The 21848-nt window shown below is 41.2% G+C and overlaps 1 protein-coding gene across 2 annotated transcripts in view; it reads right to left on the bottom strand.

Annotated features, from left to right (window-relative positions):
* Positions 1 to 3241: 3241 nt before the first annotated feature.
* efl1 (elongation factor like GTPase 1) overlaps positions 3242 to 21848 on the bottom strand; it is an 81289-nt gene continuing 62682 nt past the window's right edge. For both annotated transcript variants that reach the window (XM_041933627.1, XM_041933619.1), the window contains exons 18-23: positions 19229 to 19358; positions 18759 to 18885; positions 17639 to 17843; positions 14498 to 14994; positions 11603 to 11787; positions 3242 to 4531 (exon numbers count right to left, since the gene is read on the bottom strand). In XM_041933627.1, coding sequence (XP_041789561.1) covers positions 4343 to 4531; positions 11603 to 11787; positions 14498 to 14994; positions 17639 to 17843; positions 18759 to 18885; positions 19229 to 19358 — 1333 coding nt within the window. In that variant the 3' untranslated portion in view covers positions 3242 to 4342. The remainder of the gene's footprint in view (positions 4532 to 11602; positions 11788 to 14497; positions 14995 to 17638; positions 17844 to 18758; positions 18886 to 19228; positions 19359 to 21848) is intronic.

The following is a 21848-nucleotide window of genomic DNA, read 5'->3' as shown; positions in this document are numbered from 1 at the left end:
CAATCAAGATTTTTTGGTGTTCATCCAAACACCATCATCAGTGACAGGAAGTAACTCTGGCATCAAATACACACTTAGTTAATTTAAACAGACACTTGTGCTCAAAAAGAGGATTCATTCTCAGTGAAGAACCTTGGAGCTCTAATCTGCCTCTATACATGCCAAAGAGCAGTGATTCCTAACACGTCTCTGGGGGTCATCAGGTGGAAACCTCCCTTCAACTGTGTTTCCAGGAGGCTAGGCGGTGAACTCCGGCGTCCCAGAGTCACCCCCCCTAGTGCCAGTTCACACTGCTCCTGCACAATCCAAACAGCACCGCCACGTTCAACTGACCCAGAGATGCCCCAGGTAGTGGCCAGTACCGATGCTACCATTTAGCTAATGCTAATGCTAACCACTAAGAAGACCAGAGGAAGACAATACAGTTCCGATGCAACCATTTAGCTAATGCTAGTGCTAACCGCTAAGAAGAACAGAAGAAGACATTACAGTTCCCGTGCTACCATTTAGCTAATGCTAAACAGAAGAAGACAATACAGCTAGATTCACCTATACCGTTAGCATTACCTTCTAGATACCAATACTAACTGCTAAGATACTATCATACGACCACCGCTTTAGCTATTGTTAGCTGCTACAATGCTAACACAGGCCTAGATGCCACATGTAACTGCCGATTGCCACACTACCATCATCTACACCTGCCTCTCACCAACTGCACCAATAAAAGCGGGGTGGGAATACAAACCCTGGTTCGGGTAGGGGGTAGAAAGTAAAGAGGTAGAGTCAAAAGATGAAAGTAGGGATTGGATACAGACCCTTGTTCGGGTAGGGGGTAGAAAGTTTAGAGGGTGCTGAAAGTGGAGGCCTAATCCACAGACTAGATTTAACAGCCTCTTCTAACATTTCCTTCAAGTAGCAAACAAAACAGGAAAACAATCAAAAAAGAACAAAAAAAAAAAGCCAACTCTGTATCTTACAACGCAAACTCACCTGAACAGGCCACATGGTCCCAAAGATTCTCAGATTCTGTCTTTAAATCTGCATACTTAGTCTTCTTCCTTTCATAAGCTGCCTCCACTGAATTTTCCCAAGGGACTGTTAACTCAATAAAAAACAGTCTTTTTACTCATGGACCATAAGACAATGTCCGGCCTCAGATTACTATAAACTATTTCCTGGGGCACAACTAGCTTTCCTCCCAAGTCGACCTGCATTTGCCAATCATCAGCCCCTACCAGGCAGCCACCTACCTGCCTTCTCCCTGACTTAGCAGCTCTATTTTTCTCCCCCTCTCGAACAAACTGCACATCTAACCTCTCCTTTCTAGAACTTCCAGAATTCACCTGCTTCCTTCTCTCTTCAATGCCTGCTAAGCTTCTCAGCACCTGATTGTGCCGCCATGTATACCGCCTTGTGATAAGCTAATTCTACAACCTGACAAAATGTGCTTTAAACTTGCTGTACCTGAGCAGAGTGGGCACGATTGATCGCCCTGTACCCAGAGACTTGGCAACACATCGTATGCCGCCCCTATCAGAAATTTAATACGGCCTTCCTCCATATTCCACAGGTCCCTCCAACTAAGTTTCCTCTTCTCAACACCTTCCCAATTCAACCATTGTCCCTGTTTGGCCTGACCAAACAGGGACAATGGTTACATGATGGTGCATTTAGTGTGTGCTACAGGTGAACTGACATGCTTAAATAATGCAACACTACAGTATGCACTTCAGTCTGTATGAGCTGCAATGAGGTTGGAGTTTCAGCTGGACCGCCTGCAGAGCCTCATTTTCATAACTGTCACTGTTTCCATATCAGGCACAGAGATAAAGGAAAAGGGACTGAGTGGATGAGAGCGAGGTATGAAGTAAAAATCAATCAATAGACAGTCCAAGGTGTGAGGAGAGCTGAGAGCAGGAAGCAACAACAAAATCCTCATCAGTCTGTGCTGTGGTCAGTGTAGCTGTACGAACCATCAGCCATTACTTCTGTTTGTATATGCAAACCACTTCAGGAAAACATCAGAACATATAGATGCATAAAACAGCCTTACAATATATAATTACTGTTATGTGTAAACAGCCCCAGCTGCTAGGAGAGAGCTGACTGCTGTGGCCTCCCCTCCCCGATGATTAAAGCATTTCTCCTTTTCCAGTTTTCATTATACTTGTGTTTTCTAAATTAAAAAAGCCCTTTTCAGGGTCTGCTGATGAAATTCATAAAAGCGGGAGGTGAAGGGTGGGGGCAGCAGAATTCATTTGAGCCACTTGACTAAAGAAAACTGCCAGATTTGCCCTGAAAAAAGAGCTCTTCAATTATGTATGACTGTAACTGAGTCTGTGTTGCGAGACGAGCCTGTCCCTTCCGTTGCATTAGCCGAGGTCTCACAGGAGAAGCTCGCCAGCCATTAGGAGGCAGTGGACGGACAGGGCCGGGGCTATCAGCTGGCTGCACTGCGGCACAGGCCTGACGACAGGATGAGGCTATTTGCGGGCTTTTTGAGAGCATGACACGTGAACACATCAGACGGTGATGTGGTGTGTGATTGCATTAGTGCAAAAATGGAGCACTGAGTTAAAGCTGTTCACTTCCCCCGACCTTTCACTGCTTATTCTGTTGCCACAGTATAAGTATCAGTCCAAAATGCATTTTTGGGGTATTTACATGGCTTGAAATCCACATGAAGTTCTAATTTCTGTTATCCTCATAGCATTTTCTGTTTACTTGACAATGCAAATCCCAAATCAAAAATGTGATGCATCAAATCAAAATTCACAACTGAGATACTCCACACTTTACACTGAAAACCTGAAAATAGGGATTGTTTTTCTGAAATCATGGACAGTTTGAAAAGAAAATATATATCAATTGGGGAGAAAAGGTTGAAATATGAGAACATTTGTATTCGTACATGAAAAAGTCGTAATAAACACGATGTGTGAAAATTCCATTTAGAGCAGTCTGTCAGCGTGCAAGTCAACATGAAGGATGTGGACGAAGTCACAGGTTTTACTGACAAGCACCTTATTATAGATTTTCTGACACTGAAATGAAATGAAAAGCAGTTATGTGATTTGAGTGGCATATCCAGATGTGTTCTGAATCAGCTGCTGTTTTATTTCTGAGTCTGTACTTATTCTCCCTGTATGTTGAATTTTACACGTGCCTGTAGACAAATGTCACATGTTCTGTATGTTCAGTTGACCTGCTGTTCCAAAAAAAACATTTAAAGTTTAGGTCCTACAGATACGAGCATTTAATCATTCATTGGAAGTGTGTCTTTGTTTTCCCTATAATTAGTACCACATTACATTTCTGGGATTCTTCTTGCTAATTAATGGAGATTATTAACAAATTATAGATTTGTAAAATAAACAGAAAGAACGCAGAGATCAAACCACAAGTTGTTCATCAGAAAAGGATGAAAGCGCAGTGTGCTTCATGTATATCCTGACATGAAATGAAAGCCAGCATGAATCAGCTGTAGCATTCTGTATGAATGTGAAATGTTAATGCTCTGCAAGTTTCTCGCTAATGAAGCTCAGGGTGACAGGAACCTGCGATGAGTGTCGAGGTTCAGGGGAGATAGCCACGCCTGGAGCCAGAGGAAAGTAGCACAGCAGTCACAACACAAGCCTTCATCTCCAAACAGCATGACTTCTTTCATGTAAAACTATTCCATTCTAATTCTAACATTATTTCTTCTCAAAATTACAACTTTGTTCTCAAAATCTCAGATTTTTTGTTGTCCAGCAGTGGCTCTAACTTGTAAAGAGGAAACTGAGCACTGTGTGTTGATTTCTATCACTGAAATGCTTTTTGACATGATTGTTTAAGAGTTGGAGAACATATAAATCATGTAAATCATACACTAGTAGATCTGTAAACTAATGACAAATGGCGTCCATATCCAAATTCCAATACATTTGTTTATTTACAATTTACCATGAATGGCGTCATCTGATTGGTCAGTATCTAATGCACATGCTATCATTACCATATGTTTGCCTTAAAAAACAATATGATTTCTAAAAAGGTTACAGACTTTGTGATACTTTGTTCTCAATATGTACTGTACTGTATCATTCACTGCAACTAATCAAAATGCCAAATATGTGTATTCTGAAGTTTGACTGTTGAACTGTGACCGCACTTCATAGTTTGGTATCGTGGCAGCATTTGGACACGACATCGGTCTCCCTGCAGATAATGATGAACGTCACTGATGGAAGAGCTCAGTCATGTATGCGCCTGCAGTCCAGGATGGATGGATGTCAGCAGCATCTCACCACCTGACTGGAGGAGCTGCTGCTCGAGGTATCTCTGTGTGTTTTCTTCTCTACTTGTTCTTGCTGAGTGTTCTCTGCTTCTCTGCGTGCTCCACTATCTTCTCCTCCACGTAGAGGCCTTTGCGGCGGCGGACAGCGTTCATGTATTTGAGGGCCTGGTTGGCGGAGTCAGCTTTCTCGCCGAAGTGCAAGTATTCTTCCTCAGTGGTGGGAACCCAATATGGATCACTGCTGATGACCTGTGAGGGTAAATGACAGAAAAAGACAACATTCAACATCTGTGCGACTGCCGTTTTGTGTCACTTGTGACCCAGATCTTCATTCTACATTCTAGGTGTGGAGCACAAAGCATCTGTGGCTGTTTTGTTTTGTTTTTACAAAAATAACTGTGCTTGGATTATACCAGACGTATGTTGGTAAGACAGATGTTGTAAGACTTTGTCTCGGTTTGTTCATTTTCTGCATTACCTGTACACACATAACTATACTACACATATAACTTTAGCTGCCAACAAAGTAATATAATATTTATGCGTCTGAATTAATCAAATAATTAAACATGATTTGTATTTGGCCTCCGCATTCAAAAAAGGAATCACTCTAAACTAAGTCTAAATAAAAACTGTGGGATTGTTAAAGGTCCGGGTGGAAATCAGTAGTAAAAAATAGAATAGAATAGAATAGAATAGAATAGAGGCTGTGTATACAGTGGGAGTCGGTCTGAAGAGTCTTTGATGAAAAATTAAGTTGTTTACAAAAAAAAGGGCCAAAAAACTCAAGGCCCAAACTACAGATTTTTTTTCTTGTGCATGCAGTGGGAGGAGGTCAAAACCAAAACATTTGTTTAAATTGCCAAAAACCTTTTCAAAAAACATGACAAGCTCCCTTTTGCATGCACTTTTGAGATAGTCCCTAACTTCCCGTGTGCATCATGAACAGTCATGCTGCGTTGGCTGCGACTTCAATAATGAATCGATAGACCCTGCTGTTGACTAATTTTCTGTTGATCGACTAATCGATTCATTAATTAGTTTCCTCGGCACTATGCTAACGCTTAAGACCATGGCTCCATCTGTCACTAAACTGGATCAACTGAAGAAATGACTGCAGGGATATCTCTCTCTCTCTCTCTCTCTCTCTCTCTCTCTCTCTCTCTCTCTCTCTCTCTCTCTCTCTCTCTCTCTCTCTCTCTCTCTCTCTCTCTCTCTCTCTCTCTCTCTCTCTCTCTCTCTCTCTCTCTCTCTCTCACACACACACACACACACACACACACACACACACATACATACATACATACATACATACATACAGCTGTGTCTCTAGTAAAGGTCAAAGTGAAGAGTTCAAGTCCTGACAAACGCTCTCAGTACTGTCACTAGTGAGCGAAGCTGTCCTGAGCAGCATGACACCAAAGCATCTGAACAGCAGTACAGAAGTATTCTGGGTTCAAGGTAACTGACAAAGATGAGGCTGTTTGTTGACTTTGCACAAAGCAGCTGTCTTAGTCTACAATGACAAATCTGCAGACTCGCCTGCTGGTTTACCACCCAAGTGAGGGAGCAGACGCAGCTCAGACGAGCGCAGCAACATCAAGTGCACAACCTCGTCTGACTGGCTGCTGTTCAGCACACTCAGCTTCAGCAGGCCCCTTGCCAGAAGCTCCATAAAATGCCACCACTCATAAGATTTATATGCAAGGATATGTGGCCCATTGCTGTTGTTTAGGGAGAGGAGTTTCAGGATTTCATGACGGAGCTGAAGCCATGATTTATGTAGAATCTGAAGGGACAAATTAAAGGTGGTATTATTATCAATTCCCCACCGGACTAGCAGAAAAATTTGGGTGTGGTGGTGTGGTGGAGTATCCCTCCATTAGCCAGCTGATGTGCCCTTGAGCAAGGCACTTAACCCCCCCTATATGCTGATGCGGCAGCCCACTGCTCCTGCTCCTGTGTGTTTCACTGCATGTTGCATGTGTGTGTTTCAAAAACAGTGATGGGTGAAATGCAGAGAAGAATTTCCCTGTTTGGGATCAATAAAATGACTTTAAAAAAAAGTGATGTTCGACGGGTGGAATGTAAAGCTAATTACAAAAATGATGCTGTCACAACATTGTTTGTTTGGGGGGTGCACATTCAAATTCAGTCAAACTAATTGAATGTCATTTCATATTTGTTCAAACTTGCTTTTTAAAAAAAGTGGCAGCCCTATACAGTAACACACATTCACACACATTAAGAACAATTACAGTGGCAGCACAGGCAGCATGGCCCTGCACCTGGCTGTGGGTACACTGGGACAGATGGCAGAGCGAGCTACAACAATGAGCGGATTACAGGAGGCAACACACACCAACCGCACGCACGCATACACACAACACATGAGAGCAGCATATGCTGGAGCACAATGTGATCCAGTGGGGGGTGAGGAGGGATGGGGCATCCTGCAACAGTCAAATGTTTGACTGACTGAATTAATGTTGGTGACCATCAAGAAGTTCAGAAGGTGATGTATGCAACAGCCACAGTGTCACTAAGAGACGCTGGAACACAGAGATCTGTTCAGATTGTCAGTGACTACTACAAAATCCTACAATACACAGTACACACAGGCATTGTGTGCGCGTGCACGCACACACACACACACACACACACACACACACACACAGTAGTTGTATCGTCAGACAGAAGCTTTGACTGATCAATACAAGACTTATTTACACAATTCTCCAGTCTGCAGCTGAACAAAAGCTCCATTCTGATGGAAATCTAATGTAAATGTCCCAACAGGAGCCACTAACCCTCCAGTTACACAACAATACAGCGCTCAGAATCTGCTCTCTCTGCCTCTGTGCTCATTCATATGTTAATCCAATATCCTGGCCATATCAAATCGCTGTCAGTAGGAATGTTGACATCAGCACTAAGCAGCAGGAGAGTCCTGAAGCTGAGAGGGCTGGGGGACCGTGGGGGGTTCAGGACAAACTCTTTGTGAGGAAGCGTCTGCACATAAATGAAATCAGACAGACAACTTCTAATGAGGCAAAGACAATGGCTGCAAGACAATGTGCAATGGAATGGGAGGGAGGCTGGGGGTGGGAGTGTTGGGGTGTTGCAAGGTGCTGCGAGATGGTTACAATGATGACAGACGGTCATGGTATACAGGCAAAAGGCTTACAGGTGCTCTACAGGATCTATGATAGCTACTGTTACAGTACCAGTCAATATGAGAAAAACAGAAAATTCCCCTTTCACTGCTCCACAGCCCCCAACTGGGATTATGTCATTGTTTCCAAAAGCTCTAGTTTCCTCATTCACACTAAAATGTGCAGCCAGCATTGTCAGATTTATATACTCTGGAGAATGTTCTCAAAAAGCTCCATCTTCAGGTGAGAAAAACACAAGTTTATTATAGATGGACGGGGAAAAGATACTTTTTCAATTTTTTCCACATACTTAATTTGCACATTTAGCTCATTAAAACCTGCTGTCTTTAAACATATTATGTTACACAATGGACACGTCATCCGTATATTAGGCTTAACTTTCTCCTTGAACCCAAGGCTGTTTTTGCTGTTTTATGGCATAGTCACTACAACCTGGAAACTACCGAAAGAAGAAAGATGAACTTCTGAAAATTCTCAAACACAAATGGAAGTGTGTCTGCAGCTGGTTAGCCTACAGGAAAGATGAACTCAGAGAGTGGAAAGAAGCATTGCGGTGGAGACAGTGGGGGGTAGGACAGGCTCTGGCTATGGAGGGCTTTTTGAGTGAAGAGAAGGCCTTTGAATTTCATCCTCTGTGGGACAGGGAGCCAAAGGAGGTTCTTTAGGATGTCTGAGTGAGCAGGCGAGCAGCAGCGTTCCACATGTTTATTGGAGTTTATGAAAGATGGCAACTGCATTTGTCAAGTGTATATATAATGAGAGTGTGCATCAGAGCTTAAGCAACAGAAGAAGAGTGGGAATGGTGGACACATGCTATATTGTTCGAGTGAAAAAAGGTTGTTTTGCAAATGACATCCGTATGGTGTTCAAACTGGTGCTGGTGGTCAGGATGTGCGGGAAGGGAGACAGAGTGGTTTTGTTGACAGATTTAAGATCTGTCACAGTGTAGTTTGAGGAAGTTGGCTTGCATCTATGATTGAATTTCAGTGAGATAGTTTGTATAGTTGGACATCTTCACTGCAGCAGTGGAAGTGGGGACTGTGACTGTGGATGATGTTACAAAGGGGAAGAATGTAGAGGATGAACAGGAGAGGACCGAGCCTTGTGCCCTGGGGGATGCCTTCGGACAGTGGAGGAGGTGCAGCTGTTCATGCCGATGAACTGAGATATGACTTGAGCCAAGAGAGGCCAGTACAGGTGATGTTGTGGGAGGATTTAAGGTGGAAGATGGCTCAAGAACGGCTCGAACTGTCTGTGTGGACTGTGTACAGAGTGCTTGGATGATTAGTCTATATACAGCATTTTGTGATTGTACGTGATTGACAATGCCTGACGAAGATCTCTGTTAGTTTGAAGCGTCGCTCATTTAAAACTGCCCGGAGCTCTTAGTACCATGGATGGATTTTTGTCTGAATCTTGCCTCTAGTTTGTTTGTCGATCCAGCACCTGTAGCAGTTTTTACGATGTACGCGCCCTCCACTTGTTTGCCTATATATTAAAACAACCTGGAAAAAGACACCACTTGCTGCCGTACATCGCAGAAAGAGTGCACACACACACACCCAAAATGCCAACACACACTAAGTGAGCGTGACAGTGAATAGATGAATGTGTCACATAAAGTGTGAGGTAACAGGGATCATGAGACGTGCAGAAAGCAGACACATGGAGGATGGCAGGGCTTAAAATATTCTCCGCCCGACATTTTGAGGTTTCAAACAAGACCTCTTTCTCACACTTACAAAGGCTGCATTGAAGGACTCCATGACTGCAGAGTGTTACTCTGTGTCTTCTTTAAAGAATAGTTTGAACTTTACTTCTGCTCGGTCTGGATCACATTTCCTCCAGTAATTTCCCCTTTGCATTTTGTGAGTAACAACATTTTGTAAGCATTTGCTTTTTTTAATGTGTAGGAACATTGTTGCATATGCAGTCATAGTGGGCAAAATTAAGGGTTTTTTCGGCTTCACTGGGAAAGATACACTCATAGTGACTGAACAAGTCACTTCTTCACTAAGACACATACTGTGTAATGAGCTACTCACACAGAAGAGGTGAGACTACAGTTTACCACAACTTTAACCACAACATGACTTGATTCACTCAACTATGACCACATCGTACTCATCTGTGGATGTGTCAGCAGTTAGTTTGGTGAGAGGGATGTTATTTTTACCAATAAAACCAGTTGCAAGAGCTTAGAAAATAAATTGCAATATTTATTTAATTTTCAGGCTTTCAGTCCTGGTGACCAGTGTTGCTGCATAAAAATAAGATAATCCTATATTAATCCTACAGTGGGGAAATTTGCAGTGTTACAGCTGTAAAGGGGAAAGTGCAACAGTAAGAAGCATCAATAAAAAAGCAAGATATGATAAATAAGAAAACAATAATCTGGATGAATTCACATTATTGCACATAGGAAATGTGATCTTGCCCAGTTTAAAATATTCTAATATTGCACGAGTACAAATGATTTTTTTAATTTACGTTTTATACAGCTTGTCCCAACTTTTTTGAAATTGAGGTGGTAAAAATAAAACACAAAAATTTAAAACAACTCACACTGAGAATATTCTTCCATGTGGAGAATCATCTCTCTTTACAGATAACATGATCCATTACCCAAACTGACACTGCCCATATGGCCCGCAGGACGCCGGCTGGACGCTGAGATGTGCATGCGTGTCTGCGCGTGCCGCGGCTCAAGCCGGCTGAGCAGCAGGTATAACGGTCTAATGCACATGTTGTCTATTGCAGCTTTGATCCCAACTCCCTTGTGGGAATCTCATTAACCAGACAGCCTCACTGACCCACAGCCCCATATAACAAGCTCAGTCCCACTCCAGTATGTGTGTGCACATGAGTGTGTATATGTACAATGGCTTCAGAAAGTATTGCCTTTTCTACAATTTGTTGCCTTACAGACTTAATTTAAAATGCATATATTTAAAATTAATCCATATATACTGGAGATATACACAGTACAGGGAAAAAACGCTGTACAGTGAGGACACTTTCAAAAATAATGCCATGCATGGCGTTCATTTATATGGTAAACAGAAGAAAACTAAATTGAGTATTGAATCAGGCATTTGGTGAGACCATCCTTTGCCTTTAGAGCGTCACAAATTCTCCCGACCATACTTTTATGGTTTTAAGTTGCAGCACAACATAACTGTGTCTGGCCACGGTGCCCCCGATCCCTCCCCCAAACTCAAGTACATGCTTGTGTGCACAAATAGGCAGAGACACACACAACCACTCCAGACAGCTGCAGATAACTGCTATGTCATCATCACAACACAACTTACAACACAAAGTCACTTCGTTTAAATACGACTGATAAGCAATAATTTGCTACTTGAAAAATAAGCGTGAGGTCTGAGACTTAGGTTTGAAAAGTCAGACGACAGCGGCGTGATAAAATGCTGTAGACTGGAAAAACCTTGCAGTGTACTCCGTGTGCTGCTGCTGTGCTGTCTGTCAAGCAAACGTGAAAATGTGGGTCTCCTCGCTTTTATCCACAGGGGGAAACGGTGCCTTCAAAAACTGTCTGTGGCCAAAAATATATTACATCCACAGTGATAAGATAGAAATAAGATAAGATACACACTACCACAGAGAACCAATGGAAAAAGGTTAGGGGAGTTAAGCTCTTATATTGCATACATGGCCCCTGACAGCTTCTGAGCTCCAGTGCAGCTGCATCGGTTGCATGGTCAGTATTCATGCCAGTGGTTTTAAGGAACTCAGCAGGTACATTAGCAGTCAAAAGTTTGGCATGGCCTACCACTAAAGCTTGTTCAGTACAGTCAGATGGCTGAGAGGACTACCTTATATTTTTGAATGCTCTTTCATGCTTCAAGGCTGCAGAAAGTTCTCTTTACAAACAGATGTTATTTTGTATGAAGGGTTTGCAAAAAGAAGTTATGTCCTATACATAGACAACAAAATGCTGTACGATGGTTCAACCAGACTGACAACTGAAAGGGCAGAAAGAGACAAATACCTCAGAGCAACAGTCAGTCAGTCATTAATTAAAGAAACTGGAAGCTGTGCAGATTTAAATCGGCTTGTATAACAAGCTGGAACCAACAGCCCTGTTGCTTGATATATATCTATATATCCATAAAATAATCACCTCCCAGTGGCTGAAGACCAGCTGTGGACTGGCCAATCCGCTGGTCCTCTTGCGAATCTCGTCGGCAAATCCGAAGCTCTCAGCCACAGGAAGAACAGCCTTGATAATGAACATGTCTGTCCCTTCCTTCATCTCTTCATGAAGGACGCGACCCTCTCGTTTCCCCAGGACACCATAAACTCGGCCTGGGACAGGAGGAGACAGAGGGTCAGGACACACCCAGTATATGAGCAGATTCCCTGGAAGACTGTTTTCAAGAAAGCTTTTTCAAGGTCAAACTGGAGACTAAGGTTCAAATCACAGTCCGACCGGCACTGACGATACACTGGCTAACTTTTTACCACGTAAACATTTTACAGCTGAGGACCTGTCAGTGCCCTCTGGTGGACAAATATGACAATTACCTCAGACCTAGTTCGGCATCTCTGTACAGCCTTTTTTTTGTTACTTATCGACAAACACATACAACACTACAGATATATTGGCCAATACTCTATATTTACTTGGCTTATTTATTGCTGTAGCTCTAGTTTGAACTACCCTTTTGCATGGTGGTGTAGCCATAGCTTTGCGATAATTTCCGGAACTTTAAGACAGATTTTGCCCCCGACCTCTTCCATTGCATTTGGAAGGGACCTCTTTAGGCCCAGTGTTAGCAGGAGGACTAGATACTAACACTAATAACTCTTTCAATACCTAAGGCATGTGAGTATCAAACCCCTGTATAACCTGAAAAGAACACAGACATGGAAAGCAGTATGGATGATGGACGCAGTTCCATACATACTGTATACATATACACTGGGTGTCTGCGTATGGTCTCTTGGAAGTGAGCAGCTCACAAAATTTACAATGCATAAAACCTCATGGCTATGCAAGTCGCCCTTTCTTAATACTTTACATGAAGTTTGAGAATGAGGAGAGACACAGAGTGAACACATGGGCACTCACTTAACATAGACACCAGATACACAGACACAGAATAACATATAATGAGACTGATGAGAGAGACAAGGTTCACACTTCCACACATTACAAAAGAGTTCGAACACAATAGTGATGTAATAACAGAAGCAGGGCTCTGCATGTGTGAACAAATAGCAAGGGCAAGTGAGTAACACAACAACACTGAAAACACTTTATGTGGCCAGACAATACACTACCACACTATTCTATTCATGAAACTAGCCAAATGTGATCTGGAGGACACATTGATGAATTCTACCTGGACCTGGATACTGATTGAATTGGAAATACCTAATGGCATATCTGCATCACATTACAACAGGTACAATCCGCATCAGGCAAAGGAAATTGATGTGTGTAAGTAGAAATGCATTGATACTGATTACAAGCTAACATTAGCGGTGGCAAACTAAAATCAGAATCGACTTTACGGGCCAATTATGCGTACACAAGTTTGAAAAAAACAACTTGTAACTCATCTAATAGGACACAGGTTAGAATGAGCAGAGGTTTTGGTGCATCACAAACAGCCCGATGGAACTAAAAATCAGGATTTTTTTTCCAGTTAACCCTCAGTTAGTCAGCCTGGAGATACTGTTTACCAACACATCACATGACATTTCATCTTAATGACTTTCAGAGGACAACAATTTAGGGAGCGTTGTGGTGCATTAGTCCATACTAAGCTCTGCAGTCTCAGCTGTTGTTCTCATGCTGATCACAAAGTGAGCCAGACCACATCTGGAGGTGGTCTGGTTCACCTTGTGATCAGATCTCAGTCAGGCATGAATGACATATGTATGGTGTTTGGCCATGCAGATACTTTTGGTTTTGTTTGTCCAGGTTTTGAGACATTTGGCTCTGAGATTTCTGTCTCCACATTGTACAATACAGGTGAGTGGGATTATATTTCTGTTGTGTTTGTGTCACAGCACTGAAAAATGACACATGTGGCATTAAGGGACACTACAGGTGAAAACAGGTGAAAAATGGTGTGATTTTGTGCTATTTTGTCTCCATAACTCTAATTAATAATAATTAATAATTAATAATAATTCTTTCAGATTAGTACAAAGAAAACAGTAAAATATACATATAGGTGTTTATTCAAGTTCAGATTTCTGTTCTGGACATTTATGCAAATAAGCACTTGTTCACTAAAATAAAGCATGATTTAAACATGCAATTTCAGAAAACTTGGCGAGGTTTCATGGCGATATCTATGTTTACCCGATTCACATGTAGAGTCTAAAAATGTATGGAACTTTATAATACCTATCTTTAAAGGCAAAATGGGCGTTTTCCTCTTACTTAGCGCCAGAAATCTCCACTTCACTAGCACTTACACACACCAAGCTTTCCAGTCTTATTCCTATCTACAGTCTGAAGGTTTTGACAGAGGGGTTTGTTCATATATCAGTCATAGCGTTATATAGGATAATGAAACCGTAATTAGATAATGAATTATGTGCATATTTAAACAGAACATTTCAGAAACCTGTAACACAGAAAATAGTTGTCAGTTTCAACAGTGATGGACAGAGAATAACAGTGCCCATCTACAGACCTCACTCTGTACTGTCCTCATATCAACTACTTCCTACCTCAGAAATATTTAATTTTATAAACGATGTGCATTCTGTGGATGATTTGGAGTAACTGTTAAACTGGAAAGACATGTTGCTGTTGAATTTTTTTAACGGTGCTGTGAGCACCAAAAACAAAAAAAAGTTCCACTATATCAAGTTCGAAGACACATATCTCAAAGCCTGGACAAAATCTACCGCACATGGATAGACAGGAAGAGGCAAGTGATTTGTTTTCATAGTTACTATTAAAAAAAATTGTTTTACATTGAAAAAAAGAGAGATTGATAATTGTCACACCTATAACATTTTCTTTGTGTGTTTGTTGACAATGCTCTCTTACCCAGCACCTCAGCGGTGGCCATGATCTCGCAGGTATACATGGCAGCCATGAGTCTCTGGGGCTGAGCCTGGAAGGCGTGGCGGCAGGCCTCCTTCATGGCAGCTATCAGCTGGCCAGAGACTGGCCCGTAGCAGTCTGCTGAAGCGGCCTCTGGCCTGTGCGTGGCCTGGCTAGGCTCAGTGCTTCTTTCCACTGTGCTGTCTGATAAAGCCTCATGGGATATGGAGTCCCCCTCCAAAGAGCCTTGATGTTGTGGCAAGGCTGATGACTGGATGTCCCACCTCTCCATGGAAAAGCACACTCCCATCAGGGGCTCCTCACACATGGGCCCTGACAGAGTTGCTAGCTGGAAGCCGCTAACGATGCTGTTATCAAAGTCTCGTATAACAGCGGCCTGAGCTCTAGCCTCGCCAGCTTTGTCTCCTCTGGCCAGACACTGCCACACTGAGGGCCGCTGGTAGCCCTCCACATTGTTTAGCAGAATGTTGGGACCATACCTGAAAAAAAGGACAGTAACATGGTGAGTAACAGTTTATAAGGGACTATATTCATGTTCACACAAATTTTTTCAGTTTTTCAAGATGACATGGAATTTTGAGTGAACACCAGTGCTATTGTTTCTCTGATTTAAAGTGGGAAGAAATATATTTTGAAATTTGATTAAGAGCTGTATTAATTAACAGATTTTTTTTTTTGCTGACCTGGAGACACCAGGCGGTAAACACATTACATATTAGAGCACAGAGCTTCTTTTTTTTACTGAAAACTGCTGCTGGAAATTAGGTTGATGAGAGCTGTCAGACTGAACCAAAACAGTAAACTTGTGGGCCATAAAACTAAAACACTGAGATGAAAGAGGCTACAATGCTGTGTAAGCAAAGTAAGTAGGGAACATTTATTTATCAGAAATATAAAATGGGGTCAGAGCGAGAAGTGCTTTGTCATTGATTAAAAGCAGTTTAAAATAACTTCTGCATTTTATGGCTAACCAATGGAGACTGGACAGTACTGGCGTATTATGTGACCTACATCACGCATTAGCTAGAAGTCTAGTGGGCATACTTTGGACCAACTGCAGCCGAGACACAAAACAGCGAGTAAGGGTGGTAAACAGTGAATTACAATAACCAAGGTGGGAGGAGACAAAAACTCCTTAAAATACTTCTAAAGGTATATTTATTTATATTTATTTATTTTATTAAGATCCACATAGCAAAAGATTACAAAATAAAATAATGTCCTATATCGTGTTGTTGAATTATTCGCTCCTATCAGCTTGACCTACATCACATTTTTAATCAATGAAAGTGACGATGTGTGCAGAGTTTCCAGTTGGTGCTGGTCCATGTGTCTCGGATGATTTCTGTGTCGGACATACAGTATGCATTCTGTGAAATATCATCTGGGATTATGGACCCTATTTTCCCATGTTTTTGTATGCAGTGACTGGTGGGGACAACAAATTTTTCCTGTATTGAGCGAGAGAGCTGCAGCTGGCTGCCACGAAACAGGCTGCACTGTAATCCCTGCGCGAGTTTCAATGCATGTCCATTAAAAGTCTTTGTTTTTGCCCCTGACAGGCTCAGACTGTTATTCTAAATGTCTGACAACATTATGGAAAAGACCCCTACAGAGATAGAGCTTGGAGAGTAAGATCAGTTTTTGTTTAACCAGAATGCAGCTCTTGCCAAAGCCACCAGACTCCAGACACAGAAACAGCTACTTTATCATCATAAAACGGTTCAAAATCCAACAATCACCACCAACTTTTGTTTGGTCAAAATAAAGCCTTAATTCACCGAAATTGGGAAAACAGTGAGAGAGAGAGGACGGACATCAGAGAAGCAGCAAAAACAGCATGTTGAGCCAGAGTACTTTCACATCTATCTTGGGAGTTATTTTTAGCTGGTATGATTGTTGAGATTTAAGTATGTCAGATGTTAACACATTTTCACAGTGCAAAAAAAAAGTCATTACCAGATAACTGAAATTCTGGTTGTGTGACTCTCCGTGCAGTGCATTCAGTGCAGCAGCCCAGATCACTTTTTAAAAAAAAAAATTCAATTATATATTTGAATTTAGATTATTCATTTAGAGCCCTGAAACAGACCAGTTTCAGTACTGTGCTCCAGGCGAAAACCAGACTGGAATTTAAGATTTAATTGTTGTCCGGGATCTGTACAAGTTGTTTCCAAATAGGAAGATTGGATATAGGTCTTAAGCTAATTGAAGCAATGAGCCAAGGATTGGCTTTTTTTTTTTTTTTAACCATAGCCTGAGTTCAATAAAATGGAAAACAGTGCCAGAAAAAATGAATATTTTACATAGGTTTCTCTAAGGGTATGTCTAGACCTTTACTATAAAATTGTATTTACTATATTTATTAGATAAATATCATCTATATTTACGCCATCTATACTTACATTTTGGCTGTCTTTATATTTAGGCCATTTGCTTTGTTTCATTTCAAGCCCTTTGTAATAACCCTTTTTTTCACTGAAATCCTGGCTGTAAAGTTAGTCAATGAAGGAGCATATATTTCTTTGGCTATGCAAAGCACCAGTCATCTACACAGCTGGTTGCAATTTGCTCAATCTTTACATGAAAGGAAAGGGGCAGGCACACCTTATCAATGTGGAGTCACCTTAGCGATTGTAGGCTGTGGACATGAAATGGAAGATCCTAATTGGTCGTGAGGTGTCAATCAAAAGATCAGATGGCAGCGGCCATTTTGAAAAAGACATATCACCTAAACATACACGCTTACTGGAGTTATAAGGAAAACATCTGCCATCTAGTTTGAAATGATGCAACATCTTTAGTTTATTATAGTGTTTTGGACTTAATATTTTACTGGACTGGATAATCTGGACAAACAATCTAAAATGGCTGTCAGTCATGGGCCTAGATTTAGACAAAAGACAAAAATAGAGCAAATTAGGAATAAAGGCCCGCTTCAAATAAAGGTCTGGTTACCAGTTCTGCAGTAGAGGTAAATAAGGGCTAAACCTCCTCTAGGAAAGTGTCACTCTACTCTGTTCTTCTTAATAGCATGTTTAGTTCCATGAGAACCATGTTGTTGTCACTCCAGTCACTACTATAAAACTATCCTGGAGCAGTCAGAATCCGTGTGAACCAGACCTGCGAGGCCCAAAGGACCAGATACGCTCCACAGCATTCCTCCACTTCCTCCCCTGCAGCAGGCTCTCCAGCTGGGCCTTGAATCCAGCAATGGCCTCCAGGGTCCTGAGGCTGACATCCAGGCTCTTCCCCTCCCTCAGAGACATGTTTAGTTGCTCTACAGTCCGAATCAGCTCCATGCTACTCTCCATCAGAAGGGTCACCTCTGAAAGGAGAAAAAACATTAACATGGTTTCATGGAACAGTGACACTAACGTATGAGACACTTCAGAACTGCTGTATTTACAAATCACATCTAGTATGTTATGAACAATTTTATTATTTTATTTCAGTCCTTAACCTGGCTTTCCTGATACAACAAGCTGGTTTTCTAACACACACATAGTTAAATTATGTTCATCTGAGTCCCAAGGTATACATCAATCCATGGTTTGCTAGAATAAAACCTAGCAGGGCTGAGGTAGAGTCATAGGAAAGAGTGTGCCACCAGAGTGGATTTTTATCTCATAGGCAAAGAAAATAAATTTAAATGAGTTAAGACCACTGAATTTCACTGGTTATTGATTGGTTTCATTAAAAGAAAATGAGTAATGGACGGCAAAATAAAGTTGAGCTTAACAGAAATCAATTCTTAGAGAGGATTTCTACTTCTCTGAATCCTTAAGGCCTCAGTATGCTTCAAACAAAGTGCTTGTTGGATTGTTTAAGAGTGCCTTAAACCTCCATCAAATGGCGAGGGTGCGGGGGCGACATTTGAAAATTGTAATTGTTTTTTTTTTGTTACAAGAGACAATGTACAATGACGTCCACCTCACACAATGACTGGCCAGGTATGTGGGGGTGCGAAAGTAGGAAAGGTTTAAACTTCTCTGTCTGTCTTCGTGTAAACAATGAAGCACAAAACAAATACTGCCTGTGACAGTCTGAAAGCGTGCATCATTATTTTAACTGGTGTAATTTATTGTGTATTGTCCCTCTCTATGATGAAAGGGCCTGGTGGTGTGGTTATTTGGAAAGGCTATACACACTTTTACCTTTAGGTATGGATGACACAGCATACAACCACGTTTTTAAAGTGTACTGAGACCATTAGCCTGCTTGACATGTGCCCAGGTCTTACCCTGTGGTAGCGGGATCGCCCGGACGCTTACAGTGGCCAGTCTGTTGGGAGTGGTGAGGGTCACGAGACCACTAGGGTCCACATGGAGAGTGTCAGACAAGCGGCCCTGAGAGGCATCTTCTTTCACCTTGCAACACATACACAATGGCATGTTGAGGGATGTTTTTATGAGTTTGTCAGTACATCCAACAAATCTGCTTCTTGCCCCACTGCTCCTTTTCACTGGCAGTTAAAAGGAAAACTGGGAACCAGACCTTTATTTGAAGCAGGCCTCTATTGCCCAGTTCTCCAAATTATTACACCCTGGCCACTTCAACACATAGCTGTAAAAGACATAATCTCCTGTATGCTACTTCCCAGCAAAGACTTAGGAGACATAAAATCCTCAGTAAAGAAAAGATGCCATGCATTCATGAAACTGGTCATATGTTGTTTTGGACTACAGTTCAGTGAGGGTGGGGTTGACTCACCTGGTGAATGATGGCTACTTTCTGCTGTTTGCCCAAGTCTTCATTCACCATGTCGACTTTTGGAGGACGTACCACTGTCTCTCTAAATGGAATAATGGGTTTGGATGCACTGATCTCAATCTTAGCAAACCTGTGGAAAAACAAGTGAAAACCCTCTCACCTACAATATACAAATGACAGATAATTTTGTCTCCGTTGTCCACAATCAGCTTCATGCCGGTTTGATATTCTCCAACATTACATTCACATATGAACACAAGTAATTGTAGATCTAACCTGAGACAGTTGAAGGACTACCGAAACTACTGTTAATACTACTAGATTTAGACAAACAGCAATTTTGACTTAATGATGAAAAGTCGAGGGATCACCTAAGTTATTCATCAATTCATCCTGAGGGGATACATGAATGTCTATATCAAATATAATGGCAATGCATCCAGTATTTGTCAAGACATTGACAGAATTTATTGTCTCACACCGGGGACCATGAATGGCTGTACAAAGTTCAGTGGCAATATATCTAATAGTTGTGGAGATATTCCAGTCTGAATCAGACTTGAGTGGTTGATGGACTGACCAACAATACCATCCTAGAACCATGGTGCTAGCAGGGCTAAAAACAGGAAATACAAAACACATCGCACTACAACTTATACTAAAGCAAATTAAAGCAAGTACAAAAAGCCATCAAGCAAACAAGAAGGCAAGTGATAACAACTGACATAAATTTGATCCAGCACCACACAAAAAAAGTTCCTATTCCCCATTTAAGTGCTTATCTACAGGCTCTACAGCTAACACTGCAGTGAAAGCTAATGCTGGTTTTGGCAACAAGGCCAAACTCAGGACAAACGAGAAAGCAATATTAAAGAACTCTGAATGAAGTCATTTCTGGCAAATGTCTAGGAGTTGGAGTCAAGTTTATATTCCACTTACTGTCATAGCTATGAGTAAAAAAAGAAACTGCAAACATTAACACTAATATAAAATCAACTGTCGCCTGAAGATTTATCTGTGCTGAATATTCTAAAACTCTGTCAATTGTTTTTGAGATAGCCTGCTGACAGAAAGACTAGCCGAAGCCAACACAAACCCTCTCTTACACAGTCTTCAAGTCACCACTTCAGATATACAGTATGAGAACTTATCCCAAATAAAAAAGACATTAGAGTGCTGAGAGCCATACAGAGCCAAAACTGAATATTTTGTACTTCTCCTGATTCATGTCCTTGCTGTGCTTCTGCTTTACATCTATCTTGGAGGAGTCATAGCTTATATAAACAATACAGAGCAATGCTGGATGTAATTCATGTGGGACGCCGTAAATATTAATGTGAACAATACAACATTGTAGTGGAGGGCTTCAAACTGATCCTCTGGCAATGTGGGCTTCTCAATCCATTCACAAACAGACAGTTCGTACAGTGTGTCATTACATCAGATGAAATTATTAGTTGATCAGTTGGTCGAAAGAAAATATTAAATAATTGCTTAATTGTTAAATAATAAATAAATAATGCATTGTGAGTTCATTATTTTTGGATTTGTACTGTTTTATGATGTTTTAATACCAGTTGTTTAATTGAGGAAGTAATCTGCAGATTAATCTATAAAGAAAAGAATTGTCAGTTGCAGCCATAGCCAATGTGACTACTTTCAATTGTGGGATCCATGAAAGAGACCAGTCAGTCAGGCAGGGTGATGCTTTAACCTGCATGGTTTACTTGTCTTGTTGGTCAAAACACTTTCAATCTTTTTACTTTTACTGGTGTTTTATGTCTTTGAATTGCAGTTAATAGGTCAGTCTGGTGCTATTCTATCATTTTCTCCTTGTCGACAAAGCCCATGAAAAACATCCATGTGAATGTAAAGCCTGATTTGCAGTATCTTATTGCTCTGTGCCATAGTGCTCCACTGTTGTCCAAAAACTATTAAACCAAATTAGTGAGCTACACTGTTGCACTGAGAGACATGTCCTTTCATTACAACGAACATAAACTGTAGTTTATTAAAGTCAATCCCCAATATATCATCCTGCTGCCAAAAATACTAGCTAGAGTCGATGAACTTGCTGCTAAGAATAGCCCCAAAACACATGTACTATTTCCTCCTATTTGAGTAACAAATGCTAAAAACTACAGCAACTACAGTGCCCAGTTGTTTGAGCATTCTTAACAAAATTACACCATATATTTCATATCTCTTCAGTATGATCTAATGGCTTGGGGCTCAGAGCCACAGTCAAGGTAGAGATGTCAGAAAGTACTGATATTGTTGGTTTTGGTCTTATAGGATTGCTTGACAAAAACATAAATACAGACTATCACTAGCCTGACCGTTTAATTACAAAAAAATTATTACCAGAAATATTTCCCCTGAACATTATTTTTTAAATTTAACTTGAACAAATGTGAACAAAAAGAAACTACATAAAGCCACTAAATTATGTGTAGTCAGTATGACATACAGCGCCTGTACAAAAAAGCATGTTGGCTGTCCAAACAGGATGGAACATCCACAGTAATTAGGCTGTCTGTTTGTATTATAGGCTTTACTGAACAACACAGGAGCCTGTTCGCTGACCCGAGGGCCACTGGGTTATTCCTAAAAAGATGTC

The sequence above is a fragment of the Chelmon rostratus genome, chromosome 1 (assembly GCF_017976325.1).
Source record: "Chelmon rostratus isolate fCheRos1 chromosome 1, fCheRos1.pri, whole genome shotgun sequence".
Taxonomy (NCBI): domain Eukaryota; kingdom Metazoa; phylum Chordata; class Actinopteri; order Chaetodontiformes; family Chaetodontidae; genus Chelmon; species Chelmon rostratus.
This window is presented reverse-complemented; position numbering and strand designations above follow the sequence as displayed.